Source organism: Poecilia formosa, unplaced genomic scaffold, assembly GCF_000485575.1.
Source record: "Poecilia formosa unplaced genomic scaffold, Poecilia_formosa-5.1.2 Scaffold264, whole genome shotgun sequence".
Lineage (NCBI taxonomy): Eukaryota > Metazoa > Chordata > Actinopteri > Cyprinodontiformes > Poeciliidae > Poecilia > Poecilia formosa.
In genome coordinates this window covers 345,985-366,880 of record NW_006800203.1, presented here as the reverse complement: position 1 = coordinate 366,880, position 20,896 = coordinate 345,985, and the positions used below count along the sequence as shown (strand labels likewise).

Sequence of the window (20,896 nt, the reverse complement as noted above, 5' to 3'; positions counted from 1 at the left end):
GCAAGTCAAATATGTATTTCAAATTTTAATGGTTAGAATATGAGACTTCAATTTACAATTTAAACTGAGCAATAAGGCTCAGCTATGAGAAAAGCTAAACTACATAAAATAATATGTTAATCAATCCAACTTATAAACTTCTCAAAATTAATCAAAAGGATGAAAATTTAATTTACAGAAAAATATATACTTTTTACATAGAAAAGAATAACAGATTTGTCGGTATAACTCAAGATTCCAGTGGTTGTTTTTTTTTTTGTTTTTTTTTTTTCAAACAAATGCAAGAAACACTTTAACAAAGAAAAAATAATTTGGGAGCTAAAATCAAGAATTACAATAATTGCAATTTGCACAACTATTATAAGAATAAAATGGGGCTGGAGGCTCAGGTGAAAGTTTGATGATGAAATAGAAGTTGAAATGAGGCTAAGAGGAGCTCTGATTCACAGACAGAAAACGTATCATTTATCATGCACAGCTCTTTTTATTGCTTTCTTTCCTTCTGTCGTCAGGCTGTTGCCAGGTTTTCCGATCAGCCATAATAATAATTCCCTCCTGACTGAGAGGACTGCTACATTAACTAATTTATTGAATCATTTATTGAATAAAACTCAGTGGCTGAATTATTTAGCAGCCTTCAGACTTCTACATTTAACAAAATGAGACCACTGATCTTACTCAAACTTTTTCACTTATCAGACATTCTGATAAACAGCTTGAGATGACCAACCTGGTGAGGTCAAATTGTCCTGTTCAGAAATAAGAACTGGCTTTGACTAAACATGGTTCTCTGTTTGAAGGGACATTTAGATGAATTAAATTTCACATCTGTCTGCTACCTGCATAAAAAAGTTTTTTGTTCTTTTTCATAAAGTACTTTAAATCTGGCAAATGAGCCTCATCAGAACATATATTCTAAAAGACTGAATATGACTGTAAAGAGAACATCATTTAATGTTGCCAGGTACCAGAGCTGCGCTCAGCTTCTTTACTTTGCTGTGTGTGTCTTCAGGCAGGTCAGACTGCTTTGGACCATGCCAGAGATCACAACAACCCAGAGGTGGCTCTGCTTCTAACCAAGGCTCCCCAGGTACAACGCTCTGATGACTAATGAAACAATAAACACAATCATCCTCAAACAAAATGGACAGTTTTAGTCTCTTGCTTTAGCCCTCAGGAGAAAGAATTCAATTAGGCAGATATTCAAGTACATAAAAAGTCTCATCTGTATGAGGATTTTAATTTTAAACACACTACAAGTCCAATGTTTAGAACGGATCCTACTTTTAGTGGTATTTTCTGCATTAAAGTTAATAGGATATATTATTATCTTTTAGTACATGTTTATTATAATCATCAGCTATTTTATTTTTCTTGCTTAGATGTGTCACCTCCTCTAGCTTTAATGACTCTACAACATCTGACACAAGCCATGTTACAGACTCATTCCAAATTGTATTAAATTGATCTCTACTCAAAAATATGCCATCATAACAATGGGGTATTGTTATATCTCATTATAGGATATAACAACGGGATATTTTTTTATTTTTTATTTTTTTCGCATTTTGTAAATTTATTAGAAATAGAAAACTAAGAAACCATATGTACATAAGTATTCACAGCCTTTGCTTAACACTTTGATGTTTCTTTTTTGGCAACAATACAGAACCTCAGCAGCAGTTTTGAATATAAAGTCACCTGGCTTCAGGCAGTTTGGCCTGTTGTTCTCCATCAGGTTGGAAGGAGATGTCTGTCAGACATTTTCAGATCTGAACCAGATTCACATCAGGATATTCACAGAGTGGTTCTAAGCCTTTGGCTCATTCTACCGCCTTAATAATTTCATCATACAGAAACTGCGTTTGTCTTAACCATAAAAATAAATCCTACTTTTCTTTAGTTGGATGTTTTGGCAATGTTATCACAACATTGTTGTACATTTAAATAGAGGAATGTGGCGCATATTTAAAATATCTAATCAGTCACTAAACACATCCCAAAATTAATAATCCTATTGGTTTTGAACTAAGGCATGTTTAACAGAAAGCTGATTGCTTCCAGACCTGCTGTGTAAATAATCAGACATTTGTACCAACAGCCTCTGCAGCAATTTATATAACACTCAAATACCCATTAGGGTCAGAGATTTGGAATTAAACATGACTTTTATTCCACAGACATTAGTGGGCCTGGTGAAATGCATTGTGTTATGCTGCCATATCTGTCTAGTTTGAACAGATCCTCAGGTCACCAGAAGGATAATCTTATACACTTAACATAGGATTCTATGTTATTCTATTTCTGTTTTCTAATTTCTGTTATTAGACATATTGTCAGAGAGCTGCTCTCTGACAACCCACACTGTTTTTTACAGTGTGGGATCCACACTGTAAAAAACTAACTATGAACACTATAGTTCATAGTACAGTGAAATATAATTTCTAAATGAGTTTGCACAAACAAAATGCACATCATCGATTAATGGTTAGATAAAACTTAAAACACAGAGTTGAGAATGCAGTGAACATTGAATTGGTTTGACCAAAGAGGCAGTATTCCTGCCTGAGATATTTGGTTGTGCAGTGTGATGGTTTGAGGGAGGACAGAGTTCGGCTAGTTGCTATAGCAACAGGGTTATAGGAGTATGCTTGCCCCGTTTGGTTATCCAGGATGGTTCTGCACTAAACTTTTCTTTCACCTGTTTCAAATTCTGCTAAAAATTTCTATTAAGCACCTTTTGCTATTCAATTATTAATGTATTAATCCAAAGCGAATCACCAAATCAGCCATAAACTGTTTGCTTAACAGTTTATGGCTGTCAAATAACATTTTATTATTTAAAGGAAGGAATTGAAAATGTGTTTATTTGCATCTTTTAACATATTTCTAATGTATAAAAAACTGGTTAAATTAAAAATCTGCAGAATGTTCCAAATGTTTTTAATCCAATTGAACGTCAGAATGACTGATTGCTGGAGTAATGGTTCATTGCAGCCCTGGTGCTCAGGCTACAATACGCTGGTGAAAGAGCCCCAACATGAGGCAGCAGACAGGAGGATCTGATCTCTATCAGGAAGCATCTACTTCTCCAGTCTGGTTCTGATGTGGATCTCCTGGTAGTTGTAGTCCTTCCTGTCCTCCACTGACTGATGAGTTAAATAGTGAAGAGCACAGAGAATATTCATCTTTTCTATTTACATAAGTTATATTTTCAAATGAACTTGGTTACCTCCAACATTCAGATCTAGGAGTGATCTCCTGTTTGAAGTACATAGAGGTGTCCTTGTGCTGCAGGACGTGGCAGACTTTAGACCCACACTGTTTTTTACAGTGTGGATCCGCATCACAACTGTGTTGTGATGAGTCTGAATTAATTCAGTTCTTGCTCTCACATATGTTGTGACAGGTCTCACACACACTGTCCTTCAGTGTTAGACTAACCATTGTCTAATGTACTATCTCAATCATTTCTTGCAAAAATATTTATAATTCCACAGTAAATATGCTTTACATCATTACACAGTAATGATGCTTTAGTTTTGCATCATTTTTAAATAAAAATATTATTTTTAGTATAAATTGGAGTTTTGTGTGTGTGTATCGTCGTGTGAATCATTGTGTGATGTGATCTGTGTGTGTCATGTGCAGGTGCAGAGCTTCATGCGTGGCAGGACTGTGAGGAAGAGAAGAGAGAAGCTGAAAGCAGACCGCCGAGCGCGGTCGGTGCCCAGAGATGAGATGCTGAGCTGTAATGTAAGTAAATCAGGAGGACCTGAAAAGGTAACCTCTGGAATCCATGACGGATTCCAGAGGTTACCTTTGAAATAGGTGATGGTAAAAGAAAATCAAATCTTTTTTTTTTTTTTAAGATTTGAGTCAGTTTGCTTTATTTTGTTTACGTCTCTCTGGTCCACACTGCTGCTGAACAAACTTGTTTTTCCTGAACATTCTCATTCGATCTGACCTAATACAAAACTAAATCTTTATGCTAACACTCCTGGTTATAACTTGCCTCAAATACAGCTAATGAAACACTGCCTCCTGCCTGTTGTTTAAGGCTGAGACTCGATGCTTTTCACGTATTATAACAGTGGAAATAACATCTCAGTTCAGAAGTCCATCAGACATCGTCCACAATTCATGAAATATGTAGCTATGCTTACAGTATGCGTTCTTTATAATTGAGTGATTCGAGTTTTTGTGAAATCACTGCAGCTGACATTAAGTCTGTCTTGATTTTTAATCATATTATTGTTTGGTATTTTCTGCCAATTTTGTAATTGTCTTTCTTTCTTTCTTTCTTTTTTTTTTACTAAACTTAATTTTATTTTCTGTTTTATGATTTAGCTACCTGTGATTGTCGTGAAGCAGTGTGGTCAGCTGAGGTTGTAATATCAATAAACTTTGCATTGAGAAGAAGAGTAAACTTCTGATGCAGTAGTGAATCCAAAAGCAGGAAAACAGAGACACAGTTAGCACTACTGAACTGAATCATAACAAAGTGAAGTGAATTCATCTGTAATCCCCAAAACATGGTTCCAGTCAAAGTTTTTTTTTCATGATATTTCCATTTTTTCTGCTTCACATTTGAAAACTTAATAATTATCCCTTGAACTGTGTTTTGCAGGACAGTGCATCTGCTGCAGACGGCACCCAGAGCAGTGACCCAGCAGCTTCACTGGCAGAGGCAAACAGCAGACAAGAGAAGGCCAGGAAGCAGAAAGAAAAGGTGAAACAGATGAAGCTCGGGTTGCTGAATGCATGGAAGAGTTGTTGCTGTGGAAGTGCCGGAAAACACAATAACTACTGGGATCATTGTTTTGGCAGCCATCTTTGTCCGAACCTCTGCGCCGCAGAGAGATCAGGAGGAAAAACAAAACACATGGAGCCTCTCCTTATGGATCCATTCCACCTCACAACTACAAAGCTTATCAGCTCTACACACTCTACAGGGGCAAGGATGGCAAGATCATGCAAGTAAGTACACAAGGTCTCCTCTGGTCAGTGTCATTCTAAGTTCTATTAACACTTAATGGACTGATAAGTGCTCAGAAATGATTATTGTTTAAAAACATCATATATTTTGTCCTACGGCCTTTTCTAGATTGTCCAAAATACCAGCTCAGCAAATCCTAAATCAATGAACATCCTGAATGTTAGTTCACACTGCTAGAGTTTAAAGAGCAGGTCTGCTGGATCCCAGTGAGTGTGTGTGTGTGTGTGTGTGTTGTGCTGCAGGCTCCACTGAACGGCTGCCGCTGTGACCCACTGCTCAGTAAATTGGAGAACCAGCTGGAAGCCACTAAGGAGGAGATGAAGACAGAGATCCACGCCGTGGAAGATCTGGTCAACAAAAAGATGGGTCAGCTGGACCGCAGGAGCAAACACCAGGTAGACTCTGCTGCTCTCTCAACTCAATAGCTCAACATACTGACTGTAAACACACAGTCATATCATCTAGGCTAAAAGTTAAATGAATGGACTGCACAAAAATTCTGGTGAACATCTTTTGTAAGTATTTTCCAGTTCTGACCTCCACTGACCTGAGCAGCTCTGATACAAAACGCTTACTGAACTGAACCATTGTTTCTGGATGATGCAGAATTAAATCCAGCTGCCATCATCACCATGAAACGTCTGTTTGAATCCCATTTTCTCCTGTATTTGATATTCTCTATGCTGATACTGCTTTGGAATGAACAGATTAATTAGAAGACTGTTAAAACCTTTTCTTCATTTGATTACACCGTTGTCTCAGTCAGCCTGCCCTCGGCTCTGCAGCGTTTCCCCACCATGTGCAGACACACAAACAGAAAACTCATAATATACCTCCAACTCTCTTGATTAATGAAGATGTATGTGAGGAATATTAAGGCATCTGGTTTGTCAGCCTTGGCTCACCTCTGCTGATCCTGGTTGTGAGCAGGAAAGATTGTTTCCTGGGAACCACAAATAATTTATTGATTCTAGGAGGAGAGGAAGAGACAAGAGAGTGTTTGTTTATTCATAATGAGATTATATCCTTTATTATTTTACATGTGGAATGAGTTATTGTTGGTGAATAATGTAAGCGATTTCATGAGCATCTTTTAAAATTCTACCTTAGGTCTACTGTCTTATTGCAACAAAGTACACCTTATGTTGATCATAATATTGTTTTATTAGCACATAATTCACTATGAAGCAGAAGTGGTTGAGCAGCATTGATCTGGATTTCCTTCAGACTGTTGGGTCTGAGCTGTCCTTGTCCTGGACCCAGCCAGGGATCGGTTCAGGCTTTAAGGCAGGAATCTTTAAGGCCACTCAGTGGATAGTCATTCATAAAGGATGTGCAAAAGGCTTTCAAATAAATGCTTCTTTTACTTCAGTAGCTTAGTCTCACACTAAAAAGTTCTGAAAAAAATTCTGGGTTAAGTAACAAGTTACATTAAAACAAATTAGTTGTGTGTTTAAGTCACAGTGTGAGAGGTGGTTTGTGTTTGTCTCCATGCTGCTGCATTGTGCTCCTCACAGCTGCAGGTCACTTTAGGAGATTCTCGTCATATTCCAGGCTAGAGGAGTCTCTGGACATTAGCAGCTGTTTTTTATGTTTTAGTTAAAAATAAATTACATGTCAGGACAGACAGTGATGTCTTTTCTGCATCCACTACAGGTTGCATACTTTCCTCCACCCTGACTGTTGGTGGGGCAGCGGTGCAGGAACAGTTGAGCTGAGCATACAGAGGGAGGGATCACTGCATGTCCCTCTCTAATGTCCAGCTACCAGTTTTCTGTAGGAAACGACTCTGAGGACAGGAAGGATGATGGAAGTTGGGTTACACTCTAGTTCCTTAACAAGCTAATATTGTCAGTCTCATTCAGACATCTTGGTATTTCAAAGAACTCCAAAGATCAGATACTTGAAAACTGGCCATCACAGATCCTCCACCAGGCATAACATGAGGTGTTTCTACATAGTCGCTCTTTACTTGTTACTAAAAGTCTCAATCTTATTCTGTTTTATCAGACTGTTATGTTCCAGTTAAGAACCCATTTACAAAGCCTGGCCTCCAACTGATAGGTTAGCATTCATATGGCGTGTAATGGTTGCTATGGAGACTGGGTGCCCCCAAGAGGCCAGTCATTGCTGTAGTTCTGTCATAGTGAGTGTAAGAGCTCTTTTACCTACTAATGTAGGTGTGTGTGTGTTTTTGTGTGTTGAAATATCCTCATATCTATAGTCAGAGAAGCACATAAAAGTTTAAAACAGCTATGACAAACCAAGCTGAACATGGAGTTATATTTATATTACTTCTGCACACATGCGCACACACACCTCCCTGACTTCAGCTGCTTGTTGTCCTCTTGTGTTTTGTCTTTAGAAGACAAAGAGAAGCAGACCCCTGTGTTATGCATATTTAAACCTCATATATCAAACTTTAAAATGGCTGGATACTTTAAAAGGAAAGTAAGAAGTATACCAAAAAAGTAAATTACAAATTTAAAATGCTTGTTATCTTTATTTAATATGATGTGTTGGGAGTTGATGTTAGCAGTGGAATGTTGTTTAAAACAACTATGTGTTATTTTCCCCAGTGAATATGGAGTGTGAGTTGCTGCAGTAAAAACTATATTTGCTTAGTGTTTTGAACATATTTAATAGAGGAGGTGGTGTTTCATTGGACTTGGTCATGTGAGGCAGTGCAGGATTGTGGGATTCAAAGAATCATTGTTTTTTAATGGTGACAAAAGGATAGAGAAATTTATAATTTATAAAACTTGGTTACCAGCCCTAACAACAATAACAAGATCTGATATCTGTCAATAGAAATTTCATGTCAGTGCCCCCCTAATAATTACATTGCAATGTGGATTAAGTGAAAATGGAAATCTTTTTTGAGTGCAATCAATCAATCAATCAATCAATCAATCAGTCAGTCAATCAGTCAGTCAGTCAGTCAGTCAGTCAGTCAGTCAGTCAGTCAGTCAACCAACCAACCAACCAACCAACCAACCAACCAACCAACCAACCAACCAACCAACCAACCAACCAACCAATCAATCAATCAATCAATCAATCAATCAATCAATCAATCAATCAATCAATCAATCAATCAATCAATCAATCAATCAATCACATTTTATTTGTATGGCACATTTCATCAACAAGGCATTTCAAATTGCTTTATACCATAAAAACATAAAAATGCAAAATCATAAAACAGTCAACAATTGAAACATTACATTTTGCTGTTGTTACACATCAGATTGTTGATTAATGTTTCACAAGCAACTCTAAACATTTGGGTTTTTAGTCTAGGTTTAAAGGAACTTAGTGTTTCAGCTGTTTTGCAGTTTTCTGGAAGTTGATTCTTCCAGAAACCAGTTCATAATCTCTTCTGGCTACAAACCCAGAGGAGAGGAACTGGGCGTGGCAGAGCAGTAGTTGGTATCAGAATGCTGCTCCGTGTGCTGGTCCTCAGATCCGAGCTCTGGATAAGATGACGGTGGAAAGAGTTTCTGCAGAGAAGAGCGAGTGTCTGCAGAGGATGGAGCACTGGGCTCTGCAGGAGCGACTGGAAGCAGAGAAGAGACAGGTAATCAGTCGCTGCTGGAATAAATCTCTCCAACATTACAGGACTTCCTACAGGTTCTCCTCTCCTCAGTCATCCTCTCATCTTCTACATCTTTACCTTATTTAGCTAAAAATCTAACCTCAAATGCATGAATCAAACTTTGAACATGGATAGTTAGTTGATCAACTTAAAGCTTTGTGCAAAGACAAACAAATGTGACGATGTAAAAGTTTCCTTTAAAGCTGGCCTTGTGTGGTTCTGTGTGTTCTCTAAGCAGACGTCTCTGGCTACTGAGCTGAAGAGCTGGTGTTTGTCCAAACTACAGAACATGGAGGTCCGCTTCATGGGAGACTCCAGCACCAAGCTGCAGCGCTCCTCCTCTCTGGCTGATGATCTGTGTGAAGCTGATGGAGCCAGCAGCACCGTGCAGCCTGCTGAGCTGGGCTGCAGCTCCCCACTCCCACTGCCCAGCCGGGCTGAAGCCAGTAAGGTGGAGGGCGGCTCGGCCAGCCACTACTTTGTGGTTCATGTGGAGAACTCTCCAGGTGATGGTTCAGCTACTAGATCCACACAAGTAAACAGAACCAGTTCCAGACAGTTGAGTTAAAAGCAAATCATTCCCTGCAGTCAGAAAATTAAAAAAATCTATGGGCTCTGATTACAGACTACATATGAACACAGACTGCAGTAATCAGGACACACACACTGTTTACAGCAGAGGTCTCTGGCTGCAGTCCTCCAGGGCTGCTGGCCTGCAGCTGTTACATGTCTCTCTGCTTCAGCACACCTGGTTCCATTATTAGCTCATTAGCAGAGCTGTGTAGCTTGACTGCATGCTAATGATGCAGTTTAGCCTAGTGATGGTGAGATGAAGCTTCACGATGCACTGAGGCATTTCATCCAACTGTTTGACTCGAGCCGTTGGTGCTTCATTTGCTCTACTACGACATCAAGTGGACAAATATGTAAAATAGGCAACATGGAAACAACATGATGCATGAAGCCTTAAACTCAATAAACATGTAAATGATGTTTGTGATACTAATACATAAATTCTTAATCTCTTAATATAATAATATATATTGCTGGATCAAAAAGAAAACTAGAAACAAATTGGGGAGAGGATGTTGGTGTGAGTGTCACAAACCTTGGGAGCTTATTTATTATTTATAACTTAAAGATAAGAACCTTCTCTGTGCTCAGGTTCATCTCAGTAGATGAAGCACTTTATGTGCTTTGTGAGTGCAGGTGTTGTCAGAAATGCATCATCAGGTTTACATTAGTTGGGATTAAACATTTTCTCACCTTCCCATTATTCTAGTGCAGGGTGCTCAAGTCCAGTCCTCGAGAGCTACCTGCAACTTTTAGATGCATCCTTACTCCAACAGACCGGGATCAGCTCTGAACAGACCTGCTAACGAGCCATTCATTTGATTCAGGTGTGTTGGAGCAGGGAAGCATCTGAAAGTTGCAGGATGGCAGCTCTGGAGGACTGGACCTGAGCTCCCCTGTTCTAGTGGATTCTCTGGTCCCAGAAGTTCCTGTATGACTCTCTGCTGTCTCATCCTGCAGTGACCTGGCTGAGCTGAGCCTTGCCTTTGTGCAAAGCTCTATAATGCCTCAGCACAGATGAGTTATATAAGTATCTCATTCAGCTTTATTTGGACACACTTCACCTTTTAAAACATCAGAAATTAGAAGGATATTAGAATACAGGATCCACTCTGTGGATCCTAATTCTGATCCTCCTGGATCACTCAACACACACTTCAGTGCCTCAGCACAGAGGACACATCAGTAAGTTAGACCTCTGATTCAAATGTAGGACTGCAGTTTGACGCCACTGCTTACAGTCAAAACAAAAAGAAATTCAATTAAAATTAATTGAAGTCATTTCAAACTGAAGAACTATGGCTTTAAAACTAAGCTACACACTGAACTGGGACTTTGTTCAGCTTTACATCCCTAAAACCTACAATGCACTGATAAATGTACACCAATAAAGTGTTACTAAAACTAGATGAAAACATGAATTGAACCTTTTTAATAACTCCACAAAACATGATTTCTGATCAGATGAACTTTGTCAGCTTACCCCAAATGGATTAATAGTTAATGGTTGCATGACGGTTGACTAAACTAATCCTTTCCACCTCCAACCAGATGGTGAGAAGGAGCATAAGACAGAGGTTGCAGCACTGTCGTCTGTCCAGGTGGTCCGGCCTAAGGAACGCTCTGCAGACGCTCAGAGGAATAAACAGAACCTGCAGAGAGCGGGCCTGGCAGACCCAAAGGCTGCTGGGAGACCGAGGCACAGAGCCAGCAGCCTGTCTCCTGCCACAGGGCGGCGCTGCAGCAGCAGAGACGTAGAGAGAGGCCGAGTCAGAGCAAAGCAGCATGAAAAGCATGCAGGCGGCAGGACCAGGTCAAGGGGAGACACAGGGATCCGGACTATGGAGCTGCTTAAAGACCTCTCTGGTGGGCCGTCCTTTGCTCAGGAGAGGGACAGCATGCACGCTGTGGAGGTGACCCAGTACTTCTTCGAGGCCGTGTCCACCCAGATGGAGCGCTGGTATGAGAGGAAGGTGCAGGAGGCCCGCTGGCAGGCCAACCAGAGGGCTCAGGCCGACAAGGCTGCTCTGGTCCAGAGGATCGCTAACCTGGAGGAAGAGCTCCGTGTTCTGAGGACAAGTCGCCATGACGACTACTAACGCGCCTCTTCAGAACATTCTGGCCTTCCAGGGGGTGGGGCTGCCTGGAATATTCAGCACCTCCATCCATGTGGGGCTGATTGTTATTGCAGAACTGAGCAAATGACTTAATGTGTACATATTGAAAATAACATTCTTATGTTCTTAACATAAAGATGCTATGTGAAGAAGCACAGCATCTTCTTCATATAGCATCCTTGAAATCCACTATGGATCATAGAACATACTATGACCCCTAGTGTTCACTATGACCCCTAGTGTTCACTATGACCCCTAGTGTTCACTATGACCCCTAGTGTTCACTATGACCCCTAGTGTTCACTAGTGTTTGCTATGATCACACCATCATGCCTGCCTGCCTGCTGCCTGCTGGATTCAAACAGATAAGCTATGATGTATTTATAACACTGAATGTGGAAAAAACCTGGTGGATTTCCAGCCATTTGTTTTACTGCATAGTGACTTTTATTAAAGCTGTAGAGTTAACACACAGATTGTTGAAGACTAAAAAAAATGTTTAAAATGCCACTGATGTAATTAATCTGCTGTTTGCTGGATGAGACAGGAAGGAAGCCCACAGAACACATCATGGCATTACTGAAATAGTAACAGCTTTTTTCTCTAGTTATGTGAAATATTAGACATACATGGAGGATCTTTACATTTAAGCTAAGCATCTCATTAGTTGGGATTTTAGATGTAGTGATTTAAATATAACCCCAGAAGTAGAACATTCATTTTTTATGTCATTCATCCTTTTTAATCAAGTGCACACTCAGGGAATCCAGGGGAAATTCATCAGAAGAATAATGGATCTTTGTCTTTTTGTAAATGTTTCCTTTTATATGAGCTTGATATTCAGAAGGAGAAACCGTTCTGAGACTAGAAACGGGTGTTTTGTCCCTTACTGAGAGCTGTGCATCCTGCAGAGGTCTGACTGCAGTCCTCCAGGGCCGCTGGCATGAAGTGTTACATGTCTCTCTGCTTCAGCATACCTGGCTCCATCATTAGCAGAGCCGTGTAGCTTGCCTGCATGCAGTCAAGCTACACGACTCTGCTACATCTGAATTAAAACTGTAGATCTACATCTGCAGTTTTAATTCAGATGCAGGATGTAGGACACTTCTAAATGTTGCAGGACTCTGGTCTTTCAGTCTGCAGTGGTCAGTTTGAGACCCCAGAGCAGAACTTCCTTCAGTGACCTGGTTCTGTACCTCATAATGCTATTTTAGTGTATCAGGTAACCTTCAATGTAGTTAAGTATGAAGACCCTACTGTGTCTTCATACAGAGTGTTTGCTGTTTACACTGAGGTCATAGCAATTTGGCTTTCATAATAAAACATTAAGTAGATATCAACATGGGTGGGATTCTTTGTGAACATGAAACGTGATAAATCTCTTCTGAAGCTCAGCTAAGTGTTTGTTTATGGTTGAATGTGTTGCATGAAGAACAGCTGCAGTGTTACTTTCTAATGTCAATTTTCCCTTTATATGAATAATGCACTCTGATCACGATGCCAGAAAACATATGTTATGATAAAAAAAACAGCATTGCAGCTGTGTGTGATAGTTTCTTTATTGCCTTTTTAATTTACATGAAATACCTGATTGGCAGATGCTGCACTGGACTCGTACACGGACGTCATGAACACACAGGGCCACCAGGTGGCGTATCATACTGTCAATCCAACTGAAATCCTGATTTTCTTCACTGAAGAAAAGTAAAGAACACTCCTGAAGAATGCAGAGGTCAGCTTTTCGCTAGCAACAGAGACTTCTGCAGCTCCTCCAGGTGGTTGGTGGCCTGTGTGATCATCATGCGGATAGCATCCTGAGCCAATGAGAGAGAGAGACCCGAGATCAGTGCAGCCCACAGACCTGATAATTGGGTCTTATTACACCATCAAGTGGATACCATCAGATAATCATACTTTATTAATCCCAAAGGGAATTACACAGGATTTCACTACAGACTGTCCGAAGAAAGACAGACACAGAATACATGAGCAGATGAGTGTCTGAGGCTGCAGCCTTTTATTAGAGAAATATAATCCATTAGGACGGATGAGGAGGAAAACATGAAGAATGTGTGCATGGCAATAATAAAGTCAGCTATCTTCCTGATTACATTTCTGTATTAAAAAGTTTTTTTATGGTCTTTTTTATAGTATTCTTTGACAAACAGAACTGGGTTTTCATTATCTCTAAGCCTTTATTAAAATTACAAAGCACTGACGTTCACAATAAAGTTATGCTGAAAAACTATGGTCAGCAGGGGGCTCCCTATGTTTTTTTGGTTTAGTCCCAGGCCGTCTTTGTTCTAGCTGGGTTTAGACCCACCTGGACATAAACCGGGTCTGGACAGTGACAGACTAGAAACTTATTAAAATGGTTCTCTCCTGCTAGAGCCAGATAACGTCATGACTTACATGATGTAACAAAGTGGTATAACTAAAGATTTAATAAACTCAATTAATTTTACTCAAATAATCCACAGTCCTGCTCACTCTTATCTACATACGTTAGACCTCGTGCTGCTGACATACAGCATTACCTGTGAAGACATAACAGTAACCCTTTGCTGTTTGACCATTTTTAATAACCTTTGAGTTTAACTCAGTACTCAAAACCTGAGAGAAAAATGTGTAGAAGATCTTTATCAGATAAAGCTGCTAGAACCTTTAAAGAATCTGTTCCATGTTTAATTTCCTCTGAATCTCATAGAAACAGATGGAGGGAGAAATTTAATTTCTAGTCCTTCTGAAATTGACGTTCTTGTTCATAGTTTTACTTCCTCATTAGACAATGTGGTCACCTCAAGAAGAATAGAATTATCCAAAGGAGGTTGGCTCCTAATTCAGATCTGTGTGCTTTGAAGAAGAACGATAGGAAATTTGAGAGAAAATAGTGCTCTTTATATCTAGATGTGTAACTTGGAAAAATAGTTTACACTGTATAAAAGACTCACCAAGTTAGAACATTGTATTAATCATCATTAATAGAGAAAGATAGAAATAATCCTAAGTTTCTCTTTAGTAAACAAACATCTCTCAATTTTCATATTTATGATGAACTATTGCTGCTATTAATTCCACATATTCTTTTTGACACATTTCTGTGCTTACTTATATTTTGAATCCAACTGTACTGGAATTAATCTATTGACTATGGTATATGAATCGGACTTGCTTGTCTTGTAAAATGAGGGGCTGAACGCATGAGGAGTCCGTTATGAAACGGAAAAGCTAACAGTCTGAAGAACCTGGTTGGTGGCGTTCTTGTTCCTCTTGAATTCCTCCCTGGCCCAGTCTCTCAGGTACTTCCTGTCCGCCTCGTCCGGAACCTGGCGGATGGTCCTCAGCATGCTTCTATAAACTCCCAGAACCTTCTGCCTCTGTAGAAACTGACACACCAGCTGCTGTTAGTTCCCAAAGGCCAGCTCTCAGTCTCAGAGTCGGTCTCAGTTCGGGGTTACCTGCTTTAAAGAGAGCGCTGCTGGCGGTAACCTGGAGCCCATCTCTGCCCAGGTGGAAGCAGACAGGTTGCCGTGGTCCTGGGGAGGCTAACAGCTGTTTCACCGGACTCTGGAGGACTCACTCCCTTTGGTACAATAGCGCCAACTGCTGGATTGGAGGTCAATCATGATATAACAGGAAATCACCTTTCTAATAAACTTGTTCAAAAATGACTAAAGTCCTCAATTTTAGTTTAAGGTTAGTTAGTTCAAGGATTTTTGAAGCATCACGAAGGTCACGATGCTCTGTAAAGGGGTGGAGCAGAGGACTGTATCCAGTCTGTGTTGACCTTTTTGCAGAGCAACATATGAAACTGGGATTTCAACAAAAAGGCACACTCCATGTTGAAACAGTTTTGAAAACGGGTTAAACTGATTTTATTTCAGAAAAAAAAAACAAACAAAAAAAACACATAACCTATGAATTAAAGTGCCCTGAAAATGTTCTTGAACTTACCTTCGTTACCTCTGGTTACACTTATGTTTTTTTTATCATTAAAGTCATTTATTGGTCTAAAATAATAAATCCTTACAATGATTCTGAGATGTATGAGAACACGATTCCTCTCTTATCAGAGAAGAAAAAGAAAGGTTTTAGAATCATCAAAGAACACAATACTTCAGTCTGAAGCTCACACTTTGTACTGTTTATCACCCCATGGGATTCCATCAAGAATTTATACATTTGCTCTTTATTTGCCAAAGTTACCTGACATAATCTGTTCCCCTCCATAACATGGCAACAAATTCATTTATCACATAAATGGATGTTACATCTAATGACTTTTGAGACTTTGAGACCTTCTTTCCTGTAGTTACCTTTCCTGTAGAAATCCCCTGTTGAAAGAAACTCAGATCAGGCAGACCTTCAGTTCATAGATAAATTTCAATTTGGCAGAAATGGCGATTATTTGTAGAATTTGAACACTTTTGATTGACTGTTCTGCAGAATTAGCCATGTATGCATGTAATAACTGTTAGCTTTGTTTTCTAGTCTTCTGCTACTCCTGATAATTACTGGTCATGTAAAAATGCACATTAAATCAAAAGAAAGTGATGAGAAAAACAGCAAGTTTTTTGCTCTTAGAGTCACTGAACAAAATAATTGAGTTAATTGTTCTTATGAGATCAACACTTACCATAAAACATTTAGATTTTCTCAGACATGCAGGTAGAAGTGAGGAGTCAGTTTTAGCTTCTCTGAAGAGGACAAATTTATAGTTTAACCAAATTCATGTTCTTTCCATAAAACTTTATTATGATAGATTAAAAATAATAGTAAAATAATGATCTACCAACATGGAGCAGAGCTGTGTTGCTCCTCTGCCAGGTGAGAGAAATGTGGCACAACCTTTAAACCTCTGATCTTTACATCATTCACATTAGCAGGTAAATACATAAAACTGAAATATTTCTGCTCATGTACACATCAGAAACGTCTCACATTTGTCCTGTCAGTATGTGGCTTTCCTTCCAAACAATAGCTGAACGAAGTGTTTAAACATAGCTTGCGCATCCTGATGGTGTTCCCCAAGGCACATGATTAGGTCCCCTGACTGTCCGTCCCCACATACTGTGAACCAGTGAAGACATGGACAGTCTTGTCCACACAGCAGCTTGACCCAGTCTAACATCTGAGTCTGTCGTCTTCAGAACAGTTGTTCCATCTTTGCTAAAAATGTTAGATGTTGAAGATTCTAACATGAAACATTATCAGACTGACAGCCTGCTGTCACACTGGGGAAAACAACAGGCTGAAGGCACATGGTCAGAGGGCCTGCTCTGCAGGTTCCAGCAGTTAGCCGCTTCTTCTGGCCTTCCTATTGGTCAGCAGCTGTGATGAGCTCAAACCACTGCCTGAGCGCGTCGCTCAGCGTCTCCGGCAGGGCGTTGACGTCCCGCAGGATGACGTAGAAGGGGAAGGGGAACTCGTCCATGTAGGAGCGGATCTCTGGCAGCTCTCCTGGCCCTTTGAAGATGGGCACCTTGATGTCCAGGATGGAGTCCTGCAGCACAGAACAGGGTTAGTATTCATTCTACAGAGGACAGAAGGGTCGGTTGTCATGCTCTCACCCGGGTGTTGGGGTTGTCCAGCACCACGAAGATCACAAAGATGTTAGCTGTGCGTGCTCCCTTCACAGCTGCCACCACGCGCTCCTTGCCCTCCAGGAACAGTCCCCTGCCGTCAGACACGATGAGCAGCAGCTGGGCCGTCTCTGAGGGTCATCAGGAGTCAGTATGAATCATGATTTTCTGACTACAGAAGCTGATCACGCTGAAGTGAAGAGCAACACTTTGCTCCTGCCTTTATCAAACACAATCCTGACACACCATCTCGTTTAAAGTCAGCAGATGTCACAAAGCATTAATCAGGCTATTGAATATTATTATTAGTGCACAGGTCTTGTCCTGGTGTTGGTTGGACATTTTAAGGTGATCCAGTTGTGGTGGATGATTTACCTTTATAATTTGAACACAAGACCTTCTTCCTGAAAGGCATCAGTGAAGAACTGCTCCAATCTCAGCCGTCTCTTTTGTTACTGAATGGATACTGACAGTCATATTTAATATGAATATTTAACAGCCCCATTGGATTCCCATCTCATTCACATCAACTATAAAATACTCCTTCTAACTGTCAAAGCAGTTCACAACCTCCCCTCCATATCTTTTGGACCTCCTTCACATGGGGTCACCCCCTGTACCCTCAGATCCTGTTCTTCTGTTCGTCCCCCTGCCCGTCTTGTTCCTACGGTGAGCAGAGCATTCAGCTACTCTGCTCCCACCTGATCTTTGAAACATAGACTGTTTTCCATACTTCAAGTCCAAACTCAAACTCATCTGTTTCAAGTAGCTTACACTCTTTGACTGCAATTGCATTGTCTGTTTAAATCTTGTTTTGTACTTAAGTTTAACTATGTATTTTTTATTTTTGTTGGCTCTAGTGGCCTTTATTTGAAAGTAGTTCGACAGGAAAGAGGCCAATCAGAGAGGGGAAGACATGCGGCAAATGTCACCAGGCCGGGAATTGAACCTGCGACCACCGCCATGAGGACTAGGGCCTCAATATATGGGTCGTGCTTTGCCCCTGCGCCACCACAGCAGCCCTAACTATGTATTTTGATTTTGTGTTTATGTTACATTATGTAAGGTGACCTTGAGTGTCAAGAAAGGTGAATACAGATAAAATGTATTCGTCAGCACAAACACAGGACTGCGAACTTCTTCTTCTTATTATTATTATTATTATTCAGTAATGACTGGTCCAGCAGGGCTGCACAGTGGCGCAGTTGGTAGAGCTGCTGCCTTGCAGCAAGAAGGTTCTGGGTTTGATTCCTGGCCCAGGGTCTTTCTGCATGGAGTTTCCATGTTCTCCCTGTGCATGGTGGGTTCTCTCTGGGTACTCTGGCTTCTTCCCACAGTCCAAAAACATGACTGTCAGGTTAATAGGCCTCTCCAAATTCTCCCTAGGTGTGTGTGTGCATGGTTGTTTGTCCTGTCTGTCTCTGTGTTGCCCTGCGACAGACTGGCGACCTGTCCAGGCTGACCCTGCCTCTCGCCTGTAATGTTAGCTGGAGATAGACACAAGCACCTCCCAACCCCAATAGGGACAAGGATGTATAGAAAATGAAATGAATGAATGAATGAATGGATGGATGGATGGATGCAGTGTGATCCTGGTTTACCTGAGCTCAGAGATCCTGGAATTTGCTGTCGTGCTGAGAGAAACATCTTAGTAGACGTCTCCAAAAACTGCAGAAGGGAACAGAGAACCAGTCAGGCTGCCGTCCCAGAATCTACAGGGCTCCAGAGCAGCTGACCTCCAGCTCAGACAAAATACACAAAAACACAGGACTGCGAACAATCCTCAGAGCCGCTGGGGAAATTCCTACCTGAGCTATCCTGGTCTTCTTCTGTTGGAACTGACAGAGGCGCAGAATGCGAGCCCCCGACTCGTCGTTAAACTGCTGTTGGAAGGGATGCAGCAGCTGCATCTGCTCCCCAAAGCTACACACAGGAGGAGGAGACAGGACTCTTATCAGCTTCACTTTTACATCGAGCCAAAACATTTGTTCCTCCATACAGACCAACAGCAGTGGCGTCACCTGCACACAGACACCTGGCCGACCTCCAGCAGAGTGAGAGCGTTTATGATCACTGACAGGGACTCAAATGCCAGCTGGAACACACAGAGGAAGCACAGAGAGTCATAATGTTACATTACGCTGTCAAACGATTGGACCGTTTTGGGTTCAGAGACAGGAAGCACTTTGAGTGCATCCTCCTTTCTAATGAAGAAGTTTTTTTCCCAGCAACAAAAAGTTGTGAGCTCAGATAAAGTCACGTCTGCAGTCGGGGTCGTGTACCTGTTTGGAGTGGTTGTCCACCATGCTGGAAGAGTCATCCACTGCTAGACAGATCTGGTACTCTCTCTTGCTGGGCTTGGTCCTCCTCAGCCAGATCTTGTCCTTTCTGAACTGACTAGCAATGTAAGGGATCACCTTCCTCATGTTCAGCCGCTTCCCTGTGCGGTAGTCCCCTCTGAGGACCAGCAATGAGAAAACACACACACACGCGCACACACACACACACACACACCCATCATCAACACATGGTCATCTCAGGGTTCTGGCCCAGCAAAGAGACAATACATCCATCCAGAGAGTGTGTACTGACCGAAGCTTGGCAGCCTGCGTGGGCTCCAGGATGAGGCGCAGCTGCTCACACAGCTGCTGGGAGAGGGCAGAGGTCAGGGCCTGGTACTGGAGCCACATGGAAGCTGCTGCAGCCTCCTGGAACCAACAGAGCAGCAGGGAGAGTCTGAGCTACAGCAAACACAAACACCTTCTCCACATTCAGATGCCACGCTGCATTAGAACAGAACTAGCCTGGTAGAAATCAGACCTCCAGAGGCTCTGGGCTCTCATATGTTGAGAAACGATGCTTCCTGGAGGAGTGGACTGTATTCAGGTTTGAAATTTTATCCAGTCACTAACATTTGCCTGCGACATGTAATGTGTCAGTTTGATGGTAAGAAGCTTACTGGAAAAAATGTGCATTATATGTCAAAAACATATAATACACACAAACCATATGATGTGTGTATTGATGCATTCCCTCTGGAAGAAATTGTATTGCTTATGGTTAGATTTGTATTATGGTTATATTTGTATATTAGTATTATGTTATACGTCATTACATATTTATTATTATGTATTATGTTTGTATTATTTATTTTATTTGTATTATTAACATTTAATGGAGTAGCTTATCAATTAATAAGGAATTTTCCCTTGGAATCAATAATATTCTCTTCTCTTCCCTGTTAGAGGATGTGGTAAAACCACCAGAATCTCTAGTTAGTCTGAACTTCCTGCTTCCTGAAATGCTAACAGAAGCTCACTGGTGACCTTGTTGTCAGATTAATTTTTGAGATGAGGACAGGGTGTGGGGGTTTTGCCACCCCGTTTGTACATGTCAGGTGTACATGCTCAGTGGTCAATGTGTAACACTTGACCCCAGGATGCTTGTCGTTAGTAGAGGTGAACCAGCTGAGAGTGCCTCACCTCCTCCTGGGTTCCTGGAGCCAGCTGACGCCAGGCCTCCAGCTGCAGCTCCATCTCCCTCCTCAGCTCCTCTGGGTCTCGCTCTGTCTTCTACAGAAACATATCTGAACTTAATAATAACTACTTCTTACAGTATTGTCTGAAGTTATTAGATTTTGGGGCATTGATGCTTCTGGACAGGAAGCAGCGGTCAGAGTTCTACCTGCTCAGACAGCAGCAGGACAGCAGGAGCCGTGTGAATGGTGGATTCAGAGCTCCTGGTGGATCGTTCTTCCTCTCCAGGAGGCCATCGCTCCTTCAGCCTCTCATCTTCCTCATCCTGCCTCTGTTGCTCAGTCTCTCCGCTCTCCACACCTGCACAATGATAACATGGAGGCTGAAACTGGGCAGAAGGAGGGAGAGGAGCCTAACACACCAGGCTGGATTCTGATCCATCTGTCTGATGGATGACACAGCTCGCATCCGGACCGGACCTGGACTGGACCAGAACTGAAAAAGAACAAAAACAAGGACCGGACCAGACCAGAACCAGAACTAGAACCGGA

At 41.3% G+C, this 20,896-nt stretch overlaps 3 protein-coding genes across 5 annotated transcripts in view; 1 reads left to right on the top strand and 2 right to left on the bottom strand.

Annotated features, from left to right (window-relative positions):
• ankrd6b (ankyrin repeat domain 6b) overlaps window positions 1-12,816 on the top strand; it is a 40,241-nt gene extending 27,425 nt beyond the window's left edge. For both annotated transcript variants that reach the window (XM_007570603.2, XM_007570602.2), the window contains 8 exons: window positions 1,013-1,090; window positions 3,652-3,756; window positions 4,631-4,732; window positions 4,831-4,980; window positions 5,242-5,394; window positions 8,466-8,579; window positions 8,836-9,103; window positions 10,722-12,816. In XM_007570603.2, coding sequence (XP_007570665.1) covers window positions 1,013-1,090; window positions 3,652-3,756; window positions 4,631-4,732; window positions 4,831-4,980; window positions 5,242-5,394; window positions 8,466-8,579; window positions 8,836-9,103; window positions 10,722-11,269 — 1,518 coding nt within the window. In that variant the 3' untranslated portion in view covers window positions 11,270-12,816. The remainder of the gene's footprint in view (window positions 1-1,012; window positions 1,091-3,651; window positions 3,757-4,630; window positions 4,733-4,830; window positions 4,981-5,241; window positions 5,395-8,465; window positions 8,580-8,835; window positions 9,104-10,721) is intronic.
• Window positions 12,817-12,830: 14 nt separating this feature from the next.
• On the bottom strand, window positions 12,831-14,875 carry lyrm2 (LYR motif containing 2). The gene is made up of 3 exons (XM_007570601.2): window positions 14,746-14,875; window positions 14,533-14,673; window positions 12,831-13,101 (listed from the first exon to the last, which is right to left on the bottom strand). Exons 1-3 carry the CDS (start codon window positions 14,785-14,787, stop codon window positions 13,021-13,023), a joined length of 264 nt encoding a protein of 87 aa, XP_007570663.1. The 5' UTR covers window positions 14,788-14,875; the 3' UTR covers window positions 12,831-13,020.
• Window positions 14,876-15,453: 578 nt separating this feature from the next.
• mdn1 (midasin AAA ATPase 1) overlaps window positions 15,454-20,896 on the bottom strand; it is a 55,217-nt gene continuing 49,774 nt past the window's right edge. For both annotated transcript variants that reach the window (XM_016680962.1, XM_007570600.2), the window contains exons 94-102: window positions 20,554-20,705; window positions 20,352-20,441; window positions 19,462-19,577; window positions 19,152-19,326; window positions 18,891-18,964; window positions 18,678-18,792; window positions 18,471-18,537; window positions 16,858-17,000; window positions 15,454-16,790 (exon numbers count right to left, since the gene is read on the bottom strand). In XM_016680962.1, the coding sequence (XP_016536448.1) occupies window positions 16,605-16,790; window positions 16,858-17,000; window positions 18,471-18,537; window positions 18,678-18,792; window positions 18,891-18,964; window positions 19,152-19,326; window positions 19,462-19,577; window positions 20,352-20,441; window positions 20,554-20,705 (1,118 nt within the window). In that variant the 3' untranslated portion in view covers window positions 15,454-16,604. The remainder of the gene's footprint in view (window positions 16,791-16,857; window positions 17,001-18,470; window positions 18,538-18,677; window positions 18,793-18,890; window positions 18,965-19,151; window positions 19,327-19,461; window positions 19,578-20,351; window positions 20,442-20,553; window positions 20,706-20,896) is intronic.

Excerpts from the sequence above, each read along its gene's own strand:
- lyrm2 (XM_007570601.2), bottom strand. The coding sequence starts at position 14,787 with ATGGGCTCCAGGTTACCGCCAGCAGCGCTCTCTTTAAAGCAG. Across the intron at positions 14,674-14,745 it reads CAGCGCTCTCTTTAAAGCAG|TTTCTACAGAGGCAGAAGGT; the intron begins GTAACCCCGAAC and ends CTGGTGTGTCAG. Across the intron at positions 13,102-14,532 it reads ACAAGAACGCCACCAACCAG|GATGCTATCCGCATGATGAT; the intron begins GTTCTTCAGACT and ends TCATTGGCTCAG.